Genomic DNA, 23,514 nt, shown 5'->3' with positions numbered 1-23,514 from the left:
GAATCGTTATCGAACAGAACCCGTCATCAGCATGGACACGTCCTCTGGAATGGTGATTGAAGCATGAAGGGACATATGAATCTTTACCGCATTTGGCACAAATATCTTGCGACATTGGCTACAACAGTGCCATGCGAATGCCTGTTCTCACTTTCAGGTGACGTTATAAACAAGCAGCGGCAGCATTATCTCTTGCAAATGTAAACAAGCTTGCTTGTCTGAGCAATTGGCTGAACAAGAAGTAGGATTGAGTGGACTTGTAGGCGCTAAAGTTTTACATTGTTTTGTTCTTGAGTGCAATTATGTAACAAAAAAATAAATAAATCTATATTTGTAAGTTGCACTTTCATCGTAGAGATTGCACTACAGTACTTGTATGAGGTGATTTGAAAAATACAATTTCTTTGGTTTTTTTACAGTGCAAGCATTTGTAATAAAAATAAATATAAAGTGAGCACTGTACACTTTGTATTCTGTGTTATAGTCAATATATTTGAAACTGTAGAAAACATCAAAAAATATTTAAATAAATGGTATCCTATTATTGTTTAACAGCACGATGAATCACGATTAATTTTGTAATCGCTTGACAGCCCTATTAAAAAACATTCAAATCATCAATGTGTTTCCAGTGATTGCTAGAATACATTTTTTATGATGCTTATGTGGCTTTTCGATTAGTCCCAGTAGCTGTGTCTAATTTGTAAAGGAAATGCTTCTTTTTCCCTTTAGCTTCCACTTCAAAACCATGACAGCACCCAACAACTGTCACAACAAGCCATGAACAAACTTGAATAGTAACATGATTCATATGTGGAGGAGAAAAATTAAGCTGTGGGTTCTTTTTACAGTACTGTGATGAGGTTTTTAATGGGACACAACCGTTGCCATCTGTTTCATAAAAACAATACCCAGAATAGACTGAAAATAATCCCCTTGTACAACCACAAACAATTCATTTCCTTCCATGGGGACATGTCTCATCTTCATGACATGATGGGTGCAGAACTATACAATTATAAGTGTCATGCAAATTACCATATTTAATAACAACAGACCTGGCATGCTGAAGAGTACTTTACTCCTCAGGTAGTCTCGCTGGAATAAATGAGACAGCTACTCAAAGAGCTGGCAGAATCTAGCTCAGGGTAAATACATTTTGTATATTGTTAACAGAGGTAGGTGCCAATAAATAATTGTTATTACATTACAGGATAAATACTTTGCTGCAATATACACTCTAAATATAGGAAGTGCTGCAGTAAAAGTAACACCGCAGTACTGTGTTTATTTTTTAACAGTGCCCACAGTGTACTTTAAATATATGCAAGGTACAGTTTATGGAACATAGAACGTAAGCTACTTTTCCAGATGACAAAAGAGCACTGCACAGATTCCCTGTGAAGTCTTAATTTGCAAACTAAGAAAACTGGAAACATTGCTAACTTCCAGCCAACATTTTATCGTGGAACAAGGTTAGCTAACTAGCAGAATAGTACTTGGGAAGTACTTCAGTATTTCAGCAGGCAGAATTCAAGGAAGTACTTCTTATCCTATTGTGTGGTCTTAGCCACACACTCTTCTTTTTTAAATATATATTTTTTCCTTGATTCCTGGCTACACAGAAAGAAAAAAATCACTCTTTGAAAAAAAAATCAACAACAAAAGTAAAGTCAAATACCACAAAAAGAGTCAGCTGAAAATAGAAGAGAATTGCAAACCTTGCCCCCCCATCTCCTCCGCAAAAAAATTGCAGAATGCTCTGGCCCAAATTAAAAATATGTCCTTGGCTTGAGCAAAATAAAATGAAGTAAAAGGTCAAGCTTTAGGGATTAATGTACCTTATGTAGCTCGCCTGAAGGTTTCTCGGAAACAACACCCTTCCAGCATCCTCTAGGGCCCTTCCATTTGCGGATGTTTGGCAGAGTCGGCTGGTTCAATTCCATACAAAACTGCAAAGGAAAAGAAAAAGCTTTGTAGAGAGTTTTTTTCCTCAAACAAGCGTAAAGCAGCCTTGTAAAGCAGTATTAATAATAGACATAGTGGAAATGACAAATAATAATCTCTATTGAAATATTAAACACACGCCACCTACGGATGTGAGGCCAGTCCTCAGCTGGTGTAAAACGACACATCTCCCTTGACTTAAATGGAGTGATGTCAATTTATACCAGCTCTGGATTTGGCCCCTGGGTTTTGATACAGCAACAGCTTGAACAAGCCCTGGAAAGGAAGGCTTGTTAACATAGAGAGAACAAGTGCACGTCACTAGCACATAGAAACTCTGAAATGTTAACCTCTGCAACAGTTTGCATAAAAGGAACACCAAGCCAAATTCTGCACTAACTTGCACTCACTTTGACATTTTCAGAACTTTGCAGATGCTATAATTATAGCTTCTTATTTAAAACATTTGACCCTCAAGTTAACTTATTCAAAGCACCGGTCCTTTTAGTGTAACTATAAGGAGTTAGATTTCAGAGTACCAGCCGTGTTAGTCTGTATCCGCAAAAAGAATAGGAGTACTTGTGGCACCTTAGAGACTAACAAATTTATTAGAGCATAAGCTTTCGTGGGCTACAGCCCACTTCTTCGGATGCATATAGAGTGGAACATATATTGAGGAGATATATATACACACATACAGAGAGAATGAACAGGTGGGAGTTGTCTTCCATTCTATGCATCCGAAGAAGTGGGCTGTAGCCCACAAAAGCTTATGCTCTAATAAATTTGTTAGTCTCTAAGGTGCCACAAGTACTCCTGTTCTTTACAAGGAGTTGGAATATTTGAAAGTCTCTAGTCATCATTCTTAGTAAAAAGTAATAGCCAAGCTTGTTATATTTGAAAAGAATTCCTTTTGTGCCTGATTATAACTCTATCTAGGCCATAATCACAGGGCCAGATCCATGTCCTGTTCCAGCCTCTCTGCACTCTTCTGGTGTATTGTTCTGCAAAAACACCAATGTTTTCCTTGAGAAAAGAGTTCTCTTTGGGTGAAATCTTGCATCCTGAATGTCACACCAAAACAAAGAGCTAAGTTAAAAGCAACAAAGAGCTCCAATCCTGCAAACTGAGCAATACAGACAGACAACGCTGACCATGCAGAGTTTTACCAGCTTCAATGGACTTCTGTGGGGGAGTACAGGTCACTTGCATGGAATTCTGGGTTGGGGCTATGGTTTGGAATAACACCACTGAGGCTGAATATCTTCCCAACTTACTATTTTCTGATGTTCTCACACCTATTTATTTTTCTTTTCTTTTTTTTTTAAGTAAGGTAAGAACCTCAGATTTGATGGATTGCCTTGTATATAATTTAGGCACATTTGACACTCAAGCTTTTAGTGTCTATGCCCCAGGACTATGCAATCCAACAACCTTTTTATATGCAGAAGGCTGAGTCAGTTTTAGTTTCTAAATCAAGAGTTGAAGTGTTTGATTATGTCTTTGTAATTGTGCTGAAATGTAAAGAGCTCTAGGGCTTTTCATGAAAAGGTGCTGTATAAATGTATTATGTTATTAGCGTTACTTTATTATAACATGAAGCAGCACTACCCTAATCACACTTGTGCTACACACTACACTACACGCTTGTGCTAATCAATGAAACAATAAAGTATATGCAGTGCCTAACAAAATAGGGCCCCATTTTTGATTGGTCCCTAAGAACTACCATAATAAACACAATTAAATACAATAATAAATAAGCATTCATGGTGTAACTCCATTGGGTTTGCACGAAGGATGAATTTGTCTAAATGAGTTTTTAAATATTTTAATACACCTTTACCCTGATATAACACGACTTGATATAACATAAATTCGGATATAACGCGGTAAAGCAGTGCTCCGGGAGCGGGGGGGGAGGGGAGGAGGGGAGCTGTGCACTACGGCAGCTCAAAGCAAGTTCGATAGAACGCAGTAAGATTTTTTGGCTCCCGAGGACAGCGTTATATCGGGGTAGAGGTGTAATTTAAATTATAAAACAAAAACACTGTTGGAGATAAGAATTCTATTATAAATCTAAACAAGGAATTCACCTATCTTTATGCTGCAAGGGTCTGGAACAGCAGGTCAGAATCTGACAGTATGAAATAAAAAAATAAAATATCCATTATAGAAAAGAGCAACTGTATTCCACTCAAAGATTTTGGTTCCAGCAAATTGATCTGACAAGGCTACGATTTAATTGTGCTCAAACAAAGTGGATGGAGCAAAAGATCACACAGTTCTTCCTCAAAAGGACCAATACATTTGGGATGTAATCAGAGGGATAAGACAACTTGCTCTGAATCAGCTGATCTTGACTTGTGCCCCTTTTCCAGTGGAGAAGGCACACAAACTTTGAAATTCTCTCAGCTTGCTTGCTTTAGGTCATCTTTGTGCTCAAGTGAGAAGGGCATTTCTCAATTCATGCTGTCCTGCCCACAAAATCCAATATCAAAGTACATTAGGCTTCACTTTTTACAATACAAATATACAGATAAGTGCTTGGTCTACATGAAAAAAACCCACATCCCTTATTCATTCTCTAATTTAAATTAGATCTGTGATAAATCCATTTTTAGAGTCCTTTAGATGGGTAAGAAACATTAATACAAAACTCTTGATCAAAAGGATGCCTTGGGCTTTGCAAAACCCTCATAAAAATAAATTCCTTATAACGAGAGCAATAGAACAGAATTTGTTTTCTTTCTTTAGCACCTTTCAGAATCCAGATTTCCCAAAGCTTGTAGTAAACCAGGTTTATTAAGTTTGGAAGGAAAGTCAAGGGGTTTAGCAATGGTATACGCCATCCACCACACTATACTAGGATGTGTTTTATTTTCTGAACCCATGGATGCATATTGAGCATAACCTTGAATGTACCCAATAATAGCGATTGTACAACTATCCTTGGCAGTTTGCTCCTTTGCAAGTTTTCCTAATATTTAACCTAACCTGTCATTACTGCGGATGCAAATCATCAATTTTTGTTCCCGTTGACCAACAAGAATAACCGATCCCTATAAAGAGCTAACAATGACAACGTGGTAATTGTGTTTATTAATACAGCACCGTTATGCAAGCTTTGGTGACTCATAAACAGACCTCAGAACCTGTCTCACAGGATGCCAGGGTTAAGTTCCATTCTTACCAGAAACAGACAGAGAGGGACTTCGGTTTATCTTCTCCAAAGATAAATCTCTAATGCCATACAACCTGCCTAAAATTGCTCTGCAGTATCAGCACTGGGAATGAGGCTGAGCCCAGCGCTTGTTTGAGGCAAAGAAAGACCTTCTGTCTCAGAAAAGAGTGTGCTACCCAAGATAAACCAAGCCATATGGGAACCGCAAATGACCCAAGAAAACAAAGCTTGGGGTTTTTATAAAGTAATGTGCGGATATGTTATTTGTTGTTAGCACGTGCTTCCACTTTGGAAGGATCCTTAAATTTCAGACACAAAAGCATAACACAGGCTGAAAAGGAAAAAAAAAATATCTCAAGAGACTTCTACTGCAAGCCTATTAACACAGCACAACACACTTCCATGTCGTAATCAGTGTGAACTTTAAAAAGGTGCTCAAAGCAATTTGCTGTCCAGTTTGTTAAATTCCCATAGAGGCTTTTGAACCAAAAGGCACTACAGTAAATGTAAACAGCAACATACTTTACTAAAGCAATGCTGACCTTGCTTTCACTTAAAAAAAAAAAAAAAAGAGAGAGAGAGAGAGAATGGTAGGGAATAAATATTCTTTTTTAAAAATGCCTTTGCATATGCATTTTTCTATAGATTTTTTTAAAAGTTGCTTGATGGATAATAATTTTAATAGTTTTTTTTTGGGGGGGGGGAGGAGGAAAGCAGGGCAGTGAGGGGCAAATAGGTGGCCAATCCCTAGAGATGTGTTCTCTTAAGTATAGAGATAATTGTTAAATGGTATCAAATCAATACATTTAGAAGGGGGGGCACAGGAAATACATATTAAACCTATATCATCAATTGCCAGTGATTTCAGATATTTTAAGAACAACAACATTAGCAGAGGGGGGTTGAGAGATGTGGGGAGAGACATTAAAGTCCATGAAGTCCGAGGGCTATGAAGGCTTGTTTTGGTTGTGGTATCTGAAAAGGAGAGCTTGACCAATCAATGAAATGTTTTACCATGTTAGGCAAGGACATAAGATGTGCTATGCACGAACAAACCATCAAATTCGATATCCTGCCTCCTGCAGCAGCCAGTACTGTGCTGTGTGCTTCAGAGGAAGGTAAACAAGAGAGACCTAAAATATGCTTTGTTAATTGTGCGATTCTGTCTACAGAAAATAATTCTCTTCCTGATGCTTCTGGCAATCAGCTTCCACTCTGAAACACGAGATTTTTATTTCAGATAGGCTTAACGATTTAGAAGATACAACAAAAAGGAAGGATGAACATAGTTTCATAAGGTCACCCACAGATAACTCTCTCCTAATCCAGTCTCTAATTTATCCTTCCCTGGGTTTCTTCCTCCGTTTCCCCTTCCCTGCCTCTCCTTCTGTTGCTACATTTCCTGTTGCCCCTGGAGCCACTATCAAATTTAACTTGATAGTGGCTCCAGCTTAAACTTTGTGTTCAAGTCCTACTGGCTTCTCAACTGTTCTCATTCAGGAGTGGAGTTTAAATCTGCTCCCAACAAGAATACCTACTCAGAGCAAGACACCTGTAGTTCTCATCTGAGCTACCTTGGAGTCCAAGAAAAAAAGAATGATGTGAAGGATACAGCTAGGGCTAGTGTTCCACAACTGAGCATATGACCTAGACAACTGGGAGGAGAGAAGGTGATTTAAAGTTCTCCCTTTCTTGAATATATTTTTTCACACTTTCAGTTATGAGTGTCCTGATTTGTCATTGATTCTCCAGGGGAATAGAACATGAGGCTGCTAGAAAACTTTTGCGATGAGGAGAAAAGAGGTAGGGTTTTCTATTGCTTTTCTGTCCAATTGGTCGGCTAGATAAATGGTCAAACATGGGCCTCAGTGATTCTCCATTGTCCTGTACCTTGTGCAGCCATTTGCACTAGTGCAAAGTAAGTATAGAATGGATGTAAAATCAGAATTGACCATTCCCTTATGCAGACTGATAGCATTTTACATCCATTTTGCCTAGGCACAAGACACTGTACAAGATGCGGGCACAGGAGCATCACACCTTTTAATGTCATCTTGCTTATTCTACAACCAAACCATACACCTGCTGGATGAAAAGAATGGGCCTCATGGCTAAAGCACTAATGGGGACTCAACACATCTAGATTAAATTTCTCTCTGACATAGTGGAACCTGGGCAAGTTACTTTCTCCCTATCCATATCAATTTCCCCTCTTCTACAATGGGATTAATACCACCGTGTTTGGGTGGATAAATACATTAGTGTTTGGGAGGTACTCACATACTGCATTGATGGGAACCATACAAACGTGTTTTATAGATGGCTACTCAATTAGTCCTTTTCAGGGAGACTTTATTAATGGTCATTTAATGGTTTTTCACTCATTTAAATATTGATATTGCATAAAGGATGATAAAACTTGGAGACATTCTTTGGGCCTGACGAACAACTAATTATTAGCTATTTACAAAAGAGAGCAGAAAACCGCATGAAATCAGTTTCCAATCACAGACACATGAATGGGTATGTTTTGGAAAAAAGCTTTTTACCTTTCACTCTTGATTTAGTTGTATAATGAGATTAAAGTGAGATACCAACAGCCTGGTGGGTTATAGGAGCTGAGGGTTATACAAGTTCAGAGAAAAATGCCAGAATGAAAGAAAGTTTAAAGAACAAATATGATGAAAGCGAGATCACCACCAAAACTAAACCAAACCAAACCCTTATGTGAACTTTGACTCTGCCTCATTTTGCCTTTCTACCTGCTTTGCCATGTCAGTTGGACCCTCCTATTCTCTGCTCTTCAGTTTGAATTGGGTCTGTAGCTTTGAATAGGCTTCCTATGGTGGCTTCTTTATTTCTTTCTCCTAATACTAGTACTAAATAACTAATAATACTTAGTCCTTAAATGGCTCTTTTCATCTTCAAAGTACTTCATAAACGTTGACTAATTCATGCACCAAAGAACCCTTTTACAGACTGTGGAACTGAGACAGAGCAGTTCAGCGCTAGACGTTCAGCTGGGCCTTTAACCAGTCTTGTCTTTCCAGATTTTCTGAATTTCCAGATTTCACCCACTCCACGCACCCATCCTCACTTTGCATCTATGAATACCTGCGAGTGCACTTTAACAACTGTGACCACAGAAGCGTTAAGGATTTGCAACTGCAAAACCCACTTGTCCTGGATGCAAATTGTAACATTAGCATGTACACAGCTATTTGAATTGTTCAAGTGAGCATGCACGTGTTTGGGGAGAAGTGGAAGCCAGGGCCTAAAATCAGGTCCTGAGGCGCAGCTCCACAAAGGTACATAAGCGCCTCTTCCCCAGACCTAGACGCACTCTGAGTCACACAATTCCCACTTGGATGTTGCCTAACCCTGTAGGTCCCTAAACTCACTTGGGACGTAGGTTTTTACAGTAACAGTTCTCCAGGTGCCTAAGTTTCTGGGCATGTGTACTGCTACCTCCCTCTAGGTGTCCAGAAGCATATCTCCTGCTTAAGCCCCAAGGTGATCCATGAACCAGCGGAAAAATAGGTGTTTGGCTGCCTTTCTTGCCCACAGGTGCAAGTAGGTGAGCTCAGAGGCAGCCTACCAGATTGGGTCTCATTCAAAATCTGGCAGGAGGAGGAGGGGGTGATGGCATCCACCTTAAAATTTTTAATCCAGTGGCTAGAGAGCTCACCTGGGATGTGGGAGACCCAGGTTCAATTCCCCGCTCTGCCTAGTGGGGAGCAAGGATTTGAATAGGGGTCTCCTACCTCTCAGGAGAGTGCCCCAACCACTGAACTATGAGATGTTCTTACATGGGGCTCCCTCAGTCTCTCCCTGCTGAAGCTGCTCCACTGTGGATAAATAATGAAAGAATCACTGGAGTTGGGGGACTGGACCCTGGGACTCCCATCTTCCAGGTGGGTGCCTTCACCACTGATTGCAGTGTCAGTCTTACTCTCTTTCGCTCTGGCCCAATGACTCATCATCTACCCAGAGTGGAACAGCTTCAAGAGCAGAGATTGAGCGAGCCCCCAGCAGAACATTCCATAGCTTGGTGGCTTAAGCGCTCTCCTGAGAGATGAGAAACCCTCTGTTCAAATCCTTTCTCCCTGCCAGAGGAGGGAAAAATTGAACATGGCTCTCTCCCATCCCAAGTGAGTGCTCTAACCTCTAGGTTAAATGTTATAAGGTTATCACCTGTGGCCATTTGGTGTGGTGTTAGGCATCTGCCTAACTCATTCTCACAAAAAATAACTTGTGCACCTCAGCCACCAGACTGCAGGTGTGGGGTTCCCATCTGCGGATTGCTAACAGAGACAGGTGATTATCTCTGTGAGAAGGGTGGGGCTTAAGACACAACCCTCTCGTTGGCATCTCCCACTGGCTAGCTTAGGCAGCTCCCCACAGAGTGTGCCGGCTTTTGTGGATCACGTTCTTAGGCATCTCTCTCTTTCCCTTTTCATTGTATTTGGAGTCTAAGGAACTAACTTAAGCTCTGTGGATCGCAGTGTTGTTCCAGAGATTTTCTAGGTGCTGAGCACTGGTTAAAATGAACAGATTAGAATGTGAAGCACTCTTGCAGCTGCGACGATACTCATTTATGGTGCTTGCATGATTTCTAAAATCACTGTGTTCACTGCTGAAGCAACATATAATACACCTTTGTTATTTTACTGTACAATCCTTATTTACTGTACAGTAGCCTATTTCCACTTATGAACTGAAAGTACTTGTCCCTGATCAGCTTATGTAAAGATCTGGGTTTTTTAAAATCCCAAATTATTTGCTTTTCTTCCTTCAGCTGATGTTTTGGAAAACCGAATAGTGAGTTTTAATTGGTATGGGAATACAGAGCAAAAACTCACCACAATTACTTCACAGAAGCCTCCTTTGTAATATCTGACAGGAAATTACACATTTTATCTTTGAAGATTTGATTAAAAAAAGATTACAGTCTACAAAAATAGTCCTGTTCCTGTCCTTTAAACACAGAAGTCTTGGGATAACTGTTCAGACCTTTCATTTGTGTTTTCCTAACTTCATTCTAAACAAAATTATTATTTATGTAAAGAAAATCTTCTTATAGATCTTAAAAAAAAAAAAAAAAAAAGACAGAGAAGTGTATCGTCTTTGGGGCAGGACAGTGATATGCAGCAATGAAGAGAAAACACAATGCATTAAGCATTATGTGCCAGTGCCAAAGGAACTACAGAACTATCAACTATCTGCTGTCAAAATGGACTGGATAGTATTTCTCAACCAGTTTGTGATTTGGTGCAAATTCTCCTCTCCTGAGTGCATGCTGGAGACCTACACTGCTGTTCTGCTCCCTGATGGGAGAGCCACATATATACATGCACAGGGAGAATATGAGAATTTTGCTCTAAATTAGCTTGATGCTGTACCCACTGAGGTCCGTGGTGAAGCTCCCATTAATTTAAATTACGCAGGATGAGGCCCAGAGGAGCAGAGCCTGCTGCATGATGAGGAAAGAGGTCTGAACAAATTCCTTTAGAATTCAAGGGTTGGGCAGTAATCAGCTGCAAAAGGACAACAATGTAAGATTGCTGCCAGAGTGAAGCCATCCATCTACCATGGTTGTTGGGGAGCTGCAGTAAAAGCTTCCTCTCCCCAGCAGAAAATCACAGAGAATTCTGGAGTTTTAATAGGAGGTGTGGGAGAAAAGGAAAGGCATGGTTGTCATACATATTTATATGCTCTTATTTATACTATTGCCAACCCCAAGCATTCAAAAAACATGAATCACGCCCTTCTTCACCCCCCAAGTCATGAATATGCAAAATGTGTTGTTTTATGTGCTGCCTTCTGCTTTGGGGGCCTTTAGGGCTCACTTTTTTCAAGCTTTCTTCTACAACCATGAGGGCTAGAAGCTTACTTTCCCTTTTTTTTTTTAAATGAAAGTTAAGATACCCATGTAATCACATGACTCCAGAAGCTGGAACTATAAGAAAAAAACACCTAATAAAACTCATGATAAAAATGGCTTCACTGTTCATAATTTCATATGTGTCCAATAAATGCAGACAATTTTGTTGGCTCATAGAGGCTTTGAAGGTTAGTTACTAAATATTGCAAGTCATTTTTGAAGTACTTTCAAATAAATCAATGTTTTGATCTGATTTATGCATAAAAGAATCAGCATAATCATAAATAAGATTACTTAAATATCTAGCTACAGCAGAAAAAAGGGAAAGTCCTCATGATCACAATGAGATCTTTTCATCAAAGAGTTCTTATAAGAAATGAATCCTTGAACTCAGTCACCTTTTCCACATAGTTATAGAACAGTCCACTCATTTACTTGGCTTTAGCAAGAACATGATGACCTCAAAATTAAATAGTTTGTCGTTTCTGGAAAGGGAGGAAAATTTTAATCTGCTATAGTTTTAGCCTTCAGAGAAACTATAGTACAATATCTCTCTTTGTATTTCTTTGTACACATTCTTCCAGAGAATACATGAATGCTTGGGGGATCCTATTAGCGATATTGTTAGAGCAATAAAACCACATCAGAATATTCAGAAAACTTATTACAAATGTGCCAACCTGGACATAGCTTCAAATATAAAGAAGAAATTCAAACCTACTATAAAGCAAACTACTGTATGTTTAGCAAAGGTATATGTACACTCCATTTCCCACTATTATTCTGAAACTGCTCAATGAAACCATGTGGTATGCAATAGATGTTAAAGGGAACTTAATGTTCAGGGATATTCCTTTGAGGCTTGTTCCTACAATGTGATGAGCAACTGAAGTCAATGGGAGTGGAAGACACTCAACCTCTCAAGCTTGTGCACTTATAGCTTGTTCCTGCTGCCACTGAAATGAATTGCAAAACTCCCATTTACTTCAATGGAGTAGGATCAAGACCTTAATGCTAGATTCTGATACCCTTACTCACCTCCAGTAGTACTTTAATCATTGAGGAATCAATAGGACTACTCAATGTCAGTCAGATTATCAGAATCTGGCCCCTAATTTGCAAGCCAAATGGAGAAATTTCCTCTGAAGTACAAGATAAAAAAGAGAAGAACTAGTTTCCTGTTCAATGGTGAGGGAAAAACGATAAAGCTATATCGATTTGCCATGATCTGATCTCCCCTGAATCTATTTACCTTCCCATTGCCCTGAGCACTGCGCTGAGCAAGCCGAAAGGAAAAAGGAACTGTAAAAAGAAACTTATCTGAAGAAGGATTTTTAAAAATTGTACTGACATGTTTCCAGGACTGGGATAAAATTATACTGCCACATAAAATGTGACAGTAATAAAGACAGAAGCAAAAAGCGTAGAGGGAAGTGGAAAACCATTTTGATCTGATTTTAGCAATTTCAGGAAAGTTGCTCTAAAAAGGAAAAATATGCAAATCAACAATTTTCTCCCACATCACTAATGTTTACCCTTTTCTGCATTCCTCCATTGATTTCTCATTTTACAATACATTGCGTTATACTTCATAATGTCATGGAAACAGATTTCATCATATTTCATCATTCTTTTGGGGTTCTTATTATCAGGAGAATATATTCTAATCTACTAGCTTCAAAAGACTTCACTATAGATCAAGAAAACCAGTTTCCTCACAAATTTCATACAGTATTATTATCCCCTCCTTTCTGATTATATATATTTTTCACATCTTTAATCCTCAGGCAGAGTCCTGATGTGAGAATGATTCTTTGCTGGAACAGAAGACAGTTGCTAGTACATTTTTATGAGGAGGAAAAGAAAGGGCAGGGTTTTCTGTCTTCTCCCTCTGTTGCCCTCCCCCCTACTGATTACATTTAAGAACTGACCTTCTGTACTTTAATCGCACAAAATGCTGTTTGAACAGTCCTAATGGTCACTGGCTCCCCATACAGAGTGAATGCATTACTAATCCATTTAGACAGCTAAAAGCTGATTTAGCTTGATATTATGCTGCTCCTGCTGCTATGTAAATTAAAAAAAAAACACAGCTATCTAAAACTAAGCTTAGAGCTGTTGGCCTTCACCTCTTTTCCCACTATCTTGTCCAATAAGGCCAGCCAAAAAGGAGCGAATAAGGGCTCCATATACTATTTCTACCACCTCTGAAGAAAAACTATATGGTCAGCAGCAAGTGTGTGTCCACTGTTTCTTGTTCTTCCTTGACCTGGAATTTTGTGGGTTTATTTTACCTGTGGCATGCTTAGCTCAAATCCAGACTACAGTCACAATATGGTTGGTCATGCACTTAGCACAAACGTCAGAAAAAGGTATGGCATGGAGCTGCACCACCCGGTGGGGAGCAACCAAACGCACAGTGCCTCTTGGACCATCCCATCTGTGGGTAGGGTGATCAGATGTCCCGATTTTATAGGGACAGTTCCGATATTTGGGGCTTTTTCTTATATAGGCTCCTATTACTCCCTACCCCCGTCCTGATTTTTCACACTTGCTATCTGGTCACCCTAGCTGTGGGAGAGGGTAAATTTTCAACAGCTTTTTAAAGGGAGCAATTATAATTGAATGTCAGGGGACTGTCAGTCACTTTACCTGAACTGCCCATACTAGCTTATCCGCCTACATCCCTGCAATGGAGCACAGAGATGCCAACATGTGATGTACAGCATTGCTTCCCCCTGTTGCTAACTACATATCATCTGTTCTCAGTGGGGGCGAAAGAGATAACCACTCCCACTGAGAAGCCCTGAAACACATGAGGCAGCATAAGGACCTCTGCCAGGAGCAGCAACTCTGAACTCTGGGCTGGCCAGGCCCCATAAAGTCTCCTGGTAGAAGCAGGTTCCCAGGTAGCTTTAAATCACCCTGCACCCTGAAGACTGCCGGAGAGGGAAGGGAAAAGATATGGCAGTGTGAAAAATGGTGCAGGAAGGAGAGAAGAGTGAGAGGATGCGCTGTGATCCTGTCAGCATTCCAAAGTGGTGCTGGTGATTCAAAAGAGAGGATTCTCGCTTCTGTATGAGTATTGGACCAATGATTCATGGAACTAAGGGCCCACAAAGGTGCCAATTCTGAATGCAAGAGTAAGGTTGCTGTGAATCTGTGCCCTGGTCAAATTACCAAGAACATAAGAGTGGCCATACTGGGTCAGACCAAAGGTCCATCCAGCCCAGTGGCCAATGCCAGGTGCCACAGAGGGAATGAACAGAACAGGGAATCATCAAGTGATCCATCCCCTGTCACCCATTCCAGCTTCTAGCAAACAGAGGCTAGGGACACCATCCCTGCTCATCCTGGCCAATACCCACTGATGGTCATATCCTCCAGGAAATTTTTCTAGTTCTTTTTTGAACCCTGTTAAGTCTTGGCCTTCACAACATCCTCTGACAAACAGTTCCACAGACTGACTGTGCATTGTGTGAAAAAATACTTCTTTTCGTTTGTTTTAAACCTGCTGCCTATTAATTTAATTTGATAACCCCTAGTTCTTGAGTTTCATACTTAAACACTTCTTATATAAGTAAAACGCAAGAGCAGTGAGCCAGTGCAGGAGAGAAGTGTAAATCCAAAGTGCTGGAGAGTGCTGAAGGCATTTCTGAATGGTGCTATACTTCAGCGGTCTTGCCAGCCTTTGTACTGAGAGAGAGTTTGCTTTGGATAAAACTTGTTGCCAAGTTCTGTTTGCCAGAAGCAATTGTCAAAGGCTCACCCTGCCCAAATTCGACTTATCTATAGGTTTGTTTTGTGAACATCTCTTGCTGAAGGAGATGGAACAGACAAGGAGAGAATAGGCAGCCTCAGTATTACCCCTACATAAGGTTGAAGGGCAGAAAATGCACAAAGGAACGTTAAGGAATGGAAACACAAAACTAAAATGCTTCTTGCTTAAGATCGGACTGGGCAGAGGGAAAGAGGAAGTGGGTTGTTTTATCCTGTCTGAATGGGTACAGTGCTTAAACTTCCTGATTTTTTTTTTTTAATTGAGTGAATTTGATGCTCCTTTTAGCACTGTGTGGAAGCAGGCAGATGCCTTAAAAGCATCCACACAAAGGTCTTCTCAGCTCGCATACTCGTATTTGGATTCACAAGAGCAGAGAGTAGCTCCCATTCAGAGTGGGATAGTGTTTTTGTGAGACATGTAGGATTACAATACTTTAAAACTGAAAGGCCAGGGAAACCTGTCAGAGTGGGTGGTGATGGTGGGTTGTTTACTGCAATGTTTTGGCAGAGTGGAGGGGATCTGGGTCCAGTCCTTTCCCCTTCCCATCATATTGTTGCTTTCTAAATTCATCCTTAAAGCAGGTGGCAATCTAACTCCTTACCTGCTAATACGTAATTTAGGGTCTGTTCACCAGCATCATGGAGGCTACAGCACCTCCTCCTATTTTCAAACCACTAGACAATGCTGCCTCCCTGTATCACTCTAGACAGCATAAATATGTTAAAACAGATTAACAAAAAAGCCAAGTTTTAAGCACAGTCAATATTTACAACTTCTTAACTAACCCAGGGCTCAACCCTTGATTTGAGTTAATTAAATATTATTATTTATCAGTTACAGAGTTGGGGGACAAACGCATCAGTCCTGTAGCCTTTATTAGTCAGGACTCCCATTAACAGTTCACAAAAATAGGCACATGAAGATGCCGTACTGGACTAAATTCAGTCCTAGTTTAAGCAGAGCCACCTCCTGCTGGAGTCAATAAAACGTACGTCCATGAGGGAAAAAACTGTTGTTAAAACACTGGACTGGACTCAGGAGACCGGGATTCAATTCCTGACCTAGCCAGACTTCTAGGGTGACCTTTTGCAAGTCATTTAACCTCTGTGCATCTCCATTCCTCATCTATAAAATTAGGATAATAATTCTTCCCTACCCCTTTGGGATGCTGTAAGAATAAATTAATTAATAATTGTGAGGTGGCCAGATGCTATGGCAATGAGGACAGTAGATAGATTATACCAGGTTCTGTTTGTCCCACCATATATATGCACACACGCACATAAACATGCATACACAGACTCGTACATATTGGAGTATTCATGTACACAAGAACTGATGTGCCTGTACTTAAACATGCAAACAGGAAACATGAGCTGTATTTCAAACACTGAACAACTCTTTTCTGCTTAACATCCTTTCACAAAAAAAAAAAAAAAAATAAAAAGTCTGCTTTGCTCTGAAAGGGATTTAGAAAGCACAGTGATTACAATGTGTTTAATCATGATTAAACACTGATCTGTCTCAATCTACTCAAAAGTAGACCAAAAAAAAAAACCTCACCCCCAGCTGACATTCTAATAACTCAACAGAGATTGTCAAAGAACGTGCAGATAATGTCAGAAGAAAATACTGTATTGAATCAAGAACACTGAAAATAGTTTCTTGTTAAACATCTCTGCCTATCAGTACACTTAGCAGACCACAGAACACTACTGCAGAGACAGCACTGCACAACTCAGCATTTTAAAAATAGGTTAGAAGTGCCTGAAATCCCCTGCAAACGGCAATAATAATTGTACAGCTATAAAGGGGAATGCAACAGAGTTGCCTCTTTTCTCCCATCCTCTGGATCTTTCCCTGGAACACCTGGCAATGCTAATATGCAGCACCCAATACTTAAAGGTATCGCTATCAAGCAAACAGAATGTAGTATCAGTTGCTTTGCGGTTGACATTAGTGTTATAGTAAATAAACCAGCCTGCTCAACACCACACCCACTGTATTTCACTGATTCCTCTGTGGGTCTGTATCAGGATTCTGCATCAAAAGGAATGGTCACACCTACTGGGCGGGTCCAAAATATCGATCCCCACATCTACTGCAGGGGTAGGCAACCTATGGCATGCATGCCGAAGGCGGCACACGAGCTGATTTTCAGTGGTATTCACACTGCCCGGATCCTGGCCGCCGGTCCAGGGGGCTCTGCATTTTAATTTAATTTTAAATGAAGCTTCTTAAAACATTTTAAAAATCTTATTTACTTTAAACATACAACAATAGTTTTGTTATCTATATTATAGACTTACAGAAAGAGACCTTCTAAAAATGTTAAAATGTATTACTGGCATGTGAAACCTTAAATCAGAGCAAATAAATGAAGACTCAGCACACCACTTCTGAAAGGTTGCCGATCCCTGATCTACTGTTTCACACTGGCAAAGAAGGGGGCATAAAAGATGTGTGCCCCACTTTTCAACCTGGTTCCACTTAAACTTGGATCACATCACAATACAAACAGAAGTGCACAAAGGTGACCTGAACAACTCTTCTCATTGCTGAGTAGGGTGAAAATAGCTAATAATGAACATATATCCTATGAATTACTTGGATTTTGGGATTGTGATCAATGCAGATAAATGCTACATGTTTTAAAACAAGATAATTATGTTCTTTTTATGGGAAAAGAAACAGCCCTATCTCCGAAACAGCCCTATCTCCTTCATATGATTTGGGGAGGAGAGAGAGAGGGGGAAGACAGGTCTGCCTGGAGGAAAAGGACCTACCAGATTAATATCTCTATCATTTAGCTTTCCATGCACATCCCCACACAAAATGTCAGAGTAGAAAGGATGCTGTCATTTAGAGAACAGGCACATACCTCTACTTAACCCAGCTATCAAGTCCATTGGATATTAACTCTAGTAAGAACTCCAGTGCACATTAACCCAGTTCTCACCCCAGCCTGGGTAAGCCGCTCAAGAACATCACTCATTCCAGGCTAGACAATTCATTTCTAACCCATCCATACATTCCAGTTGACCTCACACTTTCAAAAGACTACTGAACAGACAACACTATCTTAAGAAGTAAAACTCCTAATACTTGACAAGAAACTGGCAACCCTGACATATTTGCTGTGTAAATATCAGAGTCTTTTATCATACAATCTAGTATATCAGTGATGATGACAACCACATGCCAATGTCATCTAATTTAAATCCTGAACTGAAGTCCACTGAAATTAATGGGAGTTCCATTGACTTCAGTTGGCTTTAGATCAGTCTCATAATGTACACATGCCCTAAATTATGTTCTTTTGGGAGGAAAATAAATTTAAAAACTATGCAAGGGCCTCTGTATGGCCTTGGAACTACCATACAACCCACATAACTGTGTCTGCTTCAGGATTTGACTATTCCAATCAACCGCATAAAGTGGATCTGCATTGCAATGAGTGTGGCAACACATGTCTTACAGGGAAAATGGAGCTCTGAAGCATCTTTAACACACAGAGTATACCAGCACTTCATTGTTAACACATAGAGGGCCAGAGGGCCAGCTGGTGTGTGGAGCTGGGCTAATTTACACCAATTGAGGATCTGGCCCAGATTTTTTTTTTTTTTTAAACCAGTGGCATCTTTGTTTTTGGAGGGGTAGGTTAGTCTTTTCACCATCATGAGAATGTGTGTGTGAAGTTTGTTTGCTTTGTAAACAGAGGTAGAAAAGTTCCAGGGAGGTTTCTTCCTGCATGTTCTGCTGACTTCAAAGCACCAACGAGCACAGAACAATAATCTTAGCATATTTGCTGTGCACAGCAAAACGCTCATGGGTTTGAACATAAAAACAGGAGCTGGGCTGGAATGTCACCTAGCTGGCTTTGCAGTTCAATCTTCTGACTATCTAAACAGATTTCTTCTTAAATTATAAGGCGTAGATTTCCCTTGAGGAGGTATTTTTTCTCCCTATATTTATTTAATGTGAACTGGCCAAGAGTTTCTCATCTTTAATTAGGGACTGTATACAATTACTTTTGTAATATTTAAAATTTAGATAAGGTAGATAGTACACACCCCCACACCATGCCTATGTGGTGGTGATATCCATGTGATACACTGGAGAGCTATGTGATATCTTGGATTTATCACGTACCTTTAAACAGCTCATATGTGCTCTGCCAGCTAACCAATCTCCTCCAGGGTTGCATCCAAAGTTCAAATCCTCTAAGCATCTTTGCCAATCATGAGCAATGCAACCATCACAAATTCATGTTGTTAAATCCTTTCTACCACACCCAATCATCTCATGATTTCCCCATATGTCCCTGTGTATGACAAAAGATAGACGTGCTTTTCAAACAAAGGACTGTGAGTTCTACAGTTTAAACTGCCAAATAAGCAGCACTGTTGTGACAGATGAGATAAGCTGAGGCTGAGTAAGGGAGAACCAGACAGATTTGGAGGTTTAAGATATGACAAAATGCTTCTTATAGCTAGAACTTACTAAGGATCCAGTAAAGCACTTAAGCACATGCTTAACTTTAAGCATGTGAATTCTACTTAAGTCAATGAGACTACTTACATGCTTAAAGTTAGACATGAGCCGAAGTGTTCTGATGGACTGGGGCCAAAAGGAAAACAAATGGGCTTTCCTTAAGAGTCTCTCTCTGTCTGGATTTGAGTTGTAGTAGGGGCTCACTGGGGGAAATTCTTGGTTAAGGACTCACTCTTCTTATATGACCCAATCCTGTTCCATTGAAAACAACAATTCTTCTACTGACTTCAATGGGAGCAGGCTATGGCCCAAATTCCTCCTAGAGTCCAATTTTACAATTCTCACTCACATTCAGTAGCACTTACTTGTGTCAACAGTCCCATTGAAGTCAAGTGAAATAACTGCTACCTAATGTGAGTAAGGGTTGCAATACTTAGCCCAGAGCAACTTGCTCTAGCTAAATCCAGACAATTTCACCTCCTGGCTGGGTTCCCAAATCCTTAAAATTTGGGCAGACCCTTGTGGCAGATTTTTTGGCTTAAAAGGGCATTGTCAGGCTAAATTTGGCCAGTTTTTAAAATTAAACTTCTACAAAACCCCAGAACAATGTAAATGTTTCCATTATTATTAGAATTAAATAATAACAGGTTTGTTTTTAACAAAAAACAAATATTTCTTCACACTGTACGAAGCCCCATATGTTGCAGCATTGTTCTAGTCTATGAGTACCTGAAAGTAAAACTGACCAATCTATTTATTGTCCGAGTTGGGAAAAATGTAAAAAGTAAATGAACATAAGTAGTTAAAGATGAGATTTAAAAAAAAAAAAACACCACCAACTTATGCTCTTGAAAAATCAAAATATAAAGGTAAATAATTTAAATATACAGTTAGATCTTTATCTTGCTCTTTTTCTTGTGTTTAAGGAGTGTGTGTCAAAAACTGACATACTGAATCAGGCTATCACAGGCTGTTTTGATCCTACTACCATCAAGGAGGTGTTCATAGCTTGAGAAACTGCTAACTCCTACCCCCGCTCTGTGAGTCAAGGCAGTGCTATCAGCCCCTCACTTTCATGAGCATCTCCCCAAAATCCAGATAAACTTTTAAAAAAGGCACAAAACCCTGTTAATAGATATTGCCTGATCAATTGTTTCCCCATATCTAGGCTTTGATTCTGCAAAGACCTATGCACATATTTAACTTTACTCACTTCCATGGGACTTTGCCTTCAGTGGGACTACTCCACCATGTGCAATCTTAAGCATGTGCACAGGTCTCTGTCAGACTGAGGGGGAGCTCTTTCTTCTCCTCCTCCTCCTCCACAGATGTTCACATAAAACCTTTGTAAGTATATTATATCTCACCCTTCTTTCAAAAATCAACACAGGATTCTGTATCAAGAAATGAAAAATTAGGCTACTGAAGTTAAAGAAAATATATTATTAGTGAATACCCAGTAAGATGATGTGACAAAGGCCAGAAAACGTATTAAAGGAAAAACACCTTTGTTAAAAACTCAGCTAGCTTAAAAAAAACCATCCAAGCACCTTTAGATACAAGAAATCTAAGGTGTACGGATTAGTAAAAGATATTTAGTATTTTGTTTTATTTCTACAACACTATAGGATTAAATAGCAATTTAAAAGACAACGTGAGTTGCATATTCCACAGAGGAACTCTAAGTAGATAGCACGGAGATCACTATTCTAGTGACGCGTGCTTAAAAAAAAAAAATTACAAAAAAAAGGATGGGGAGTGCAAAATGTTCCTGTACGTATATAACACAACACTGTTATTTTCCAGGGGGATGAATTGGCCTTTTTAATTCTTTAAGCCTGGCATAGTATCAAAGCAGATATAAAACAGTCGCAGAGCTCAATTTAGAAACATCATTTTTCTTATGTTGAGCTTTTATGAAGAGCTTCCTGCAAAGCTACAAACAATGGTCTGTCTGGCAGTCACACCACACTGAGGTCACCCTTTCTTGCAAGGTCTTGTTTAAGGAGGCATTTTGCCAAAAGGTAAACAGAGGTCTGCCAAAGACATGTGGAATTAAAAGTCCATTGACCCTCAAAGAAGGACGCTAGTAGATCCACCACCAGAAAGAACATCATCATCATCATATGCTTGTTATATATATAAAATGGGTGGGTGGGTGTATAAAAAGAAAGAAGGATCAGATATTTGATGCCCTTAGCCAGAAATCTTGCTCTTATCCTACTGAAGCCAATGAAATTACTCCCATTGACTTAAAGAGGTGTGGTTAAGGCCCTTTGTGAAACTCATCCTATGCAAAAACAAAGCTCAGGACACAGACACAACTTGTGCTGACCCTCTGCACGCAATACCAAGGGTTGTTCCTGTTGTTCAGGACTGAGGTAGTTGTCTACACACCTTCATTCTATATCTCCTAGTATTTCTAAATATTGATCATATGAAATGAATGCAGGGCAGGCCATAGCAGCTTCAGATTGAGTGGACAACAAATAGGATGTCTGGTTCTCCATGGAATAGATCAGTATTTTTGAAAGATCTGAAGCTGGAGTGATTATAAATACATGATTTTTATGATTTACATGAAAAGCCTGGCTCTGGTGTATATGGCTCCTTAAATCTGCTCACTCAGATCTCAAGTGGTCTGTTTGTGGTACATTCTTGGCCTTGTCTCAATAGGAAATTTATGCTATAAATTTTCCTTCATTGCCACCAGAACAGCTTCACTGTTGGGATCGCTAGTGTAGACTAGATGCCAGCAACTGCCATTGTCTTAAACACATGTTTTGTAGACTTGTTCTGAGTACCAAATTGTTGGAGCCCTCTCTACATCAGTGGTCCTCCCTCTGCATAAAGCCACTTTTGCCCTGGCCAGGCCCCTCAGGCTCCAAAGGGATGTAGCACAGAATTGGGGTCTTCCTGACCTCTTTGGACATTCCTCACTCTTTTTGCAAACCATGTACTTCACCTAGCTTTGGAAATGCTCCTACAAACAGATTAGAGAGAGAGATTTCTTTTCAAATCCTGCTAGAACATACAAAAGCCTCTAGAGAATACAATCAGTCCGGAACAAATGTTGTCCCTCTGACTCTATGTATTGTGAAGCTGAAAAGAAGTCCTACTTGTTTATGTTTTACGCTGTTTGATTTCACATGAAGTTTGGAAACCCTGCTGACATTAAAAGATTTGAGCTTGAATACATTTTATTGTTGTTGTATAAAAGGTTAAAAAAATACCTTTTCCAAAGCATCTCTATCGAACAGCTCCTGCACTGCCAAGAGCTTGATGCTGTAAGAGAGAAACACAAAAAATGAATCATTTAATGGCAAACATTTCCAAAGCACTAGTTATACTAGGTTTGAAATCTTGCTCTTATTTTTTTTTCTTTCAGAAGGTTTAAAATGCCTGTTGCATGATGCAGCATGCAGGAGTCTTACAATAAATCGTGGGACAGGCATTGTTACGTGCTTTGTTTGATCTGATATAGCTGTCCTACATAGACTTTTTGGTTCCTAAATTAGTAAACATTCAAATTTGCCATATAAGAGTAGTCACACTGGTCATCCCATTCAAACAGTTTAAAACAACACTGAAAGATCTTTTGAAAATAAATACTGAAGAAGTATTTAACAGAACGGTCATTTTTCTACCCAAATATTTACATCTCTGCAGTTGCTCTTTAACCAGTTTTGTTCTTCGATATCAACAATTTACCAATTTCCATGGTATCCATCACTGGATATTTGGGACACTATGCAAAAATTTTACAATATTTAAAACAGAACTGGGCTCAAGACATTAAGGGGAGGGAAACAAGTTACACACACACACACACACACACACACACACACAGAGAAAACTGCCCAGAAAGAAGTACACCAGACCCTCGCTAGAACGTGCATCTATATAGCACGAATTCACATATAACGCGGTCGTGGCCATGGATCCCAAATTTAATTACAATTCATTTTAACGTGGTCCCCGCTATAACGCGGTACCGCGCGTGGGTCCCAAATCCCGCGTTCTAGCAAGGGTCTGGTGTATATGATTTACCCCTTTTCTATTCAAAGCCTTATTCCCTCACCATTACACAAAACTCTTCTTTATTTAACCTATCACTGATGGCCAACAAAGGGCTAAATTTTGTTCACCCTAGGCCAATGACTTCAATGGGACTATAAGTAAGACAAGCAGTATTTGCCCTATAAGGCAAATAAAAGATGTGAA

General features: G+C 39.7%; 1 protein-coding gene across 1 annotated transcript in view; it reads right to left on the bottom strand.

Annotated features, from left to right (window-relative positions):
* EEPD1 (endonuclease/exonuclease/phosphatase family domain containing 1) overlaps positions 1–23,514 on the bottom strand; it is an 84,816-nt gene that overhangs the window by 13,191 nt on the left and 48,111 nt on the right. Inside the window, exons 2-3 of the mRNA XM_034761200.1 lie at positions 22,524–22,575; positions 1,842–1,952 (exon numbers count right to left, since the gene is read on the bottom strand). Of these exons, the coding sequence (XP_034617091.1) occupies positions 1,842–1,952; positions 22,524–22,575 (163 nt within the window). The remainder of the gene's footprint in view (positions 1–1,841; positions 1,953–22,523; positions 22,576–23,514) is intronic.

This window comes from Trachemys scripta, chromosome 2 (genome assembly GCF_013100865.1).
Source record: "Trachemys scripta elegans isolate TJP31775 chromosome 2, CAS_Tse_1.0, whole genome shotgun sequence".
NCBI lineage: Eukaryota > Metazoa > Chordata > Testudines > Emydidae > Trachemys > Trachemys scripta.
Note: the sequence above shows the minus strand (reverse complement) of the source record. Positions and strands in the feature narration are given on the sequence as shown.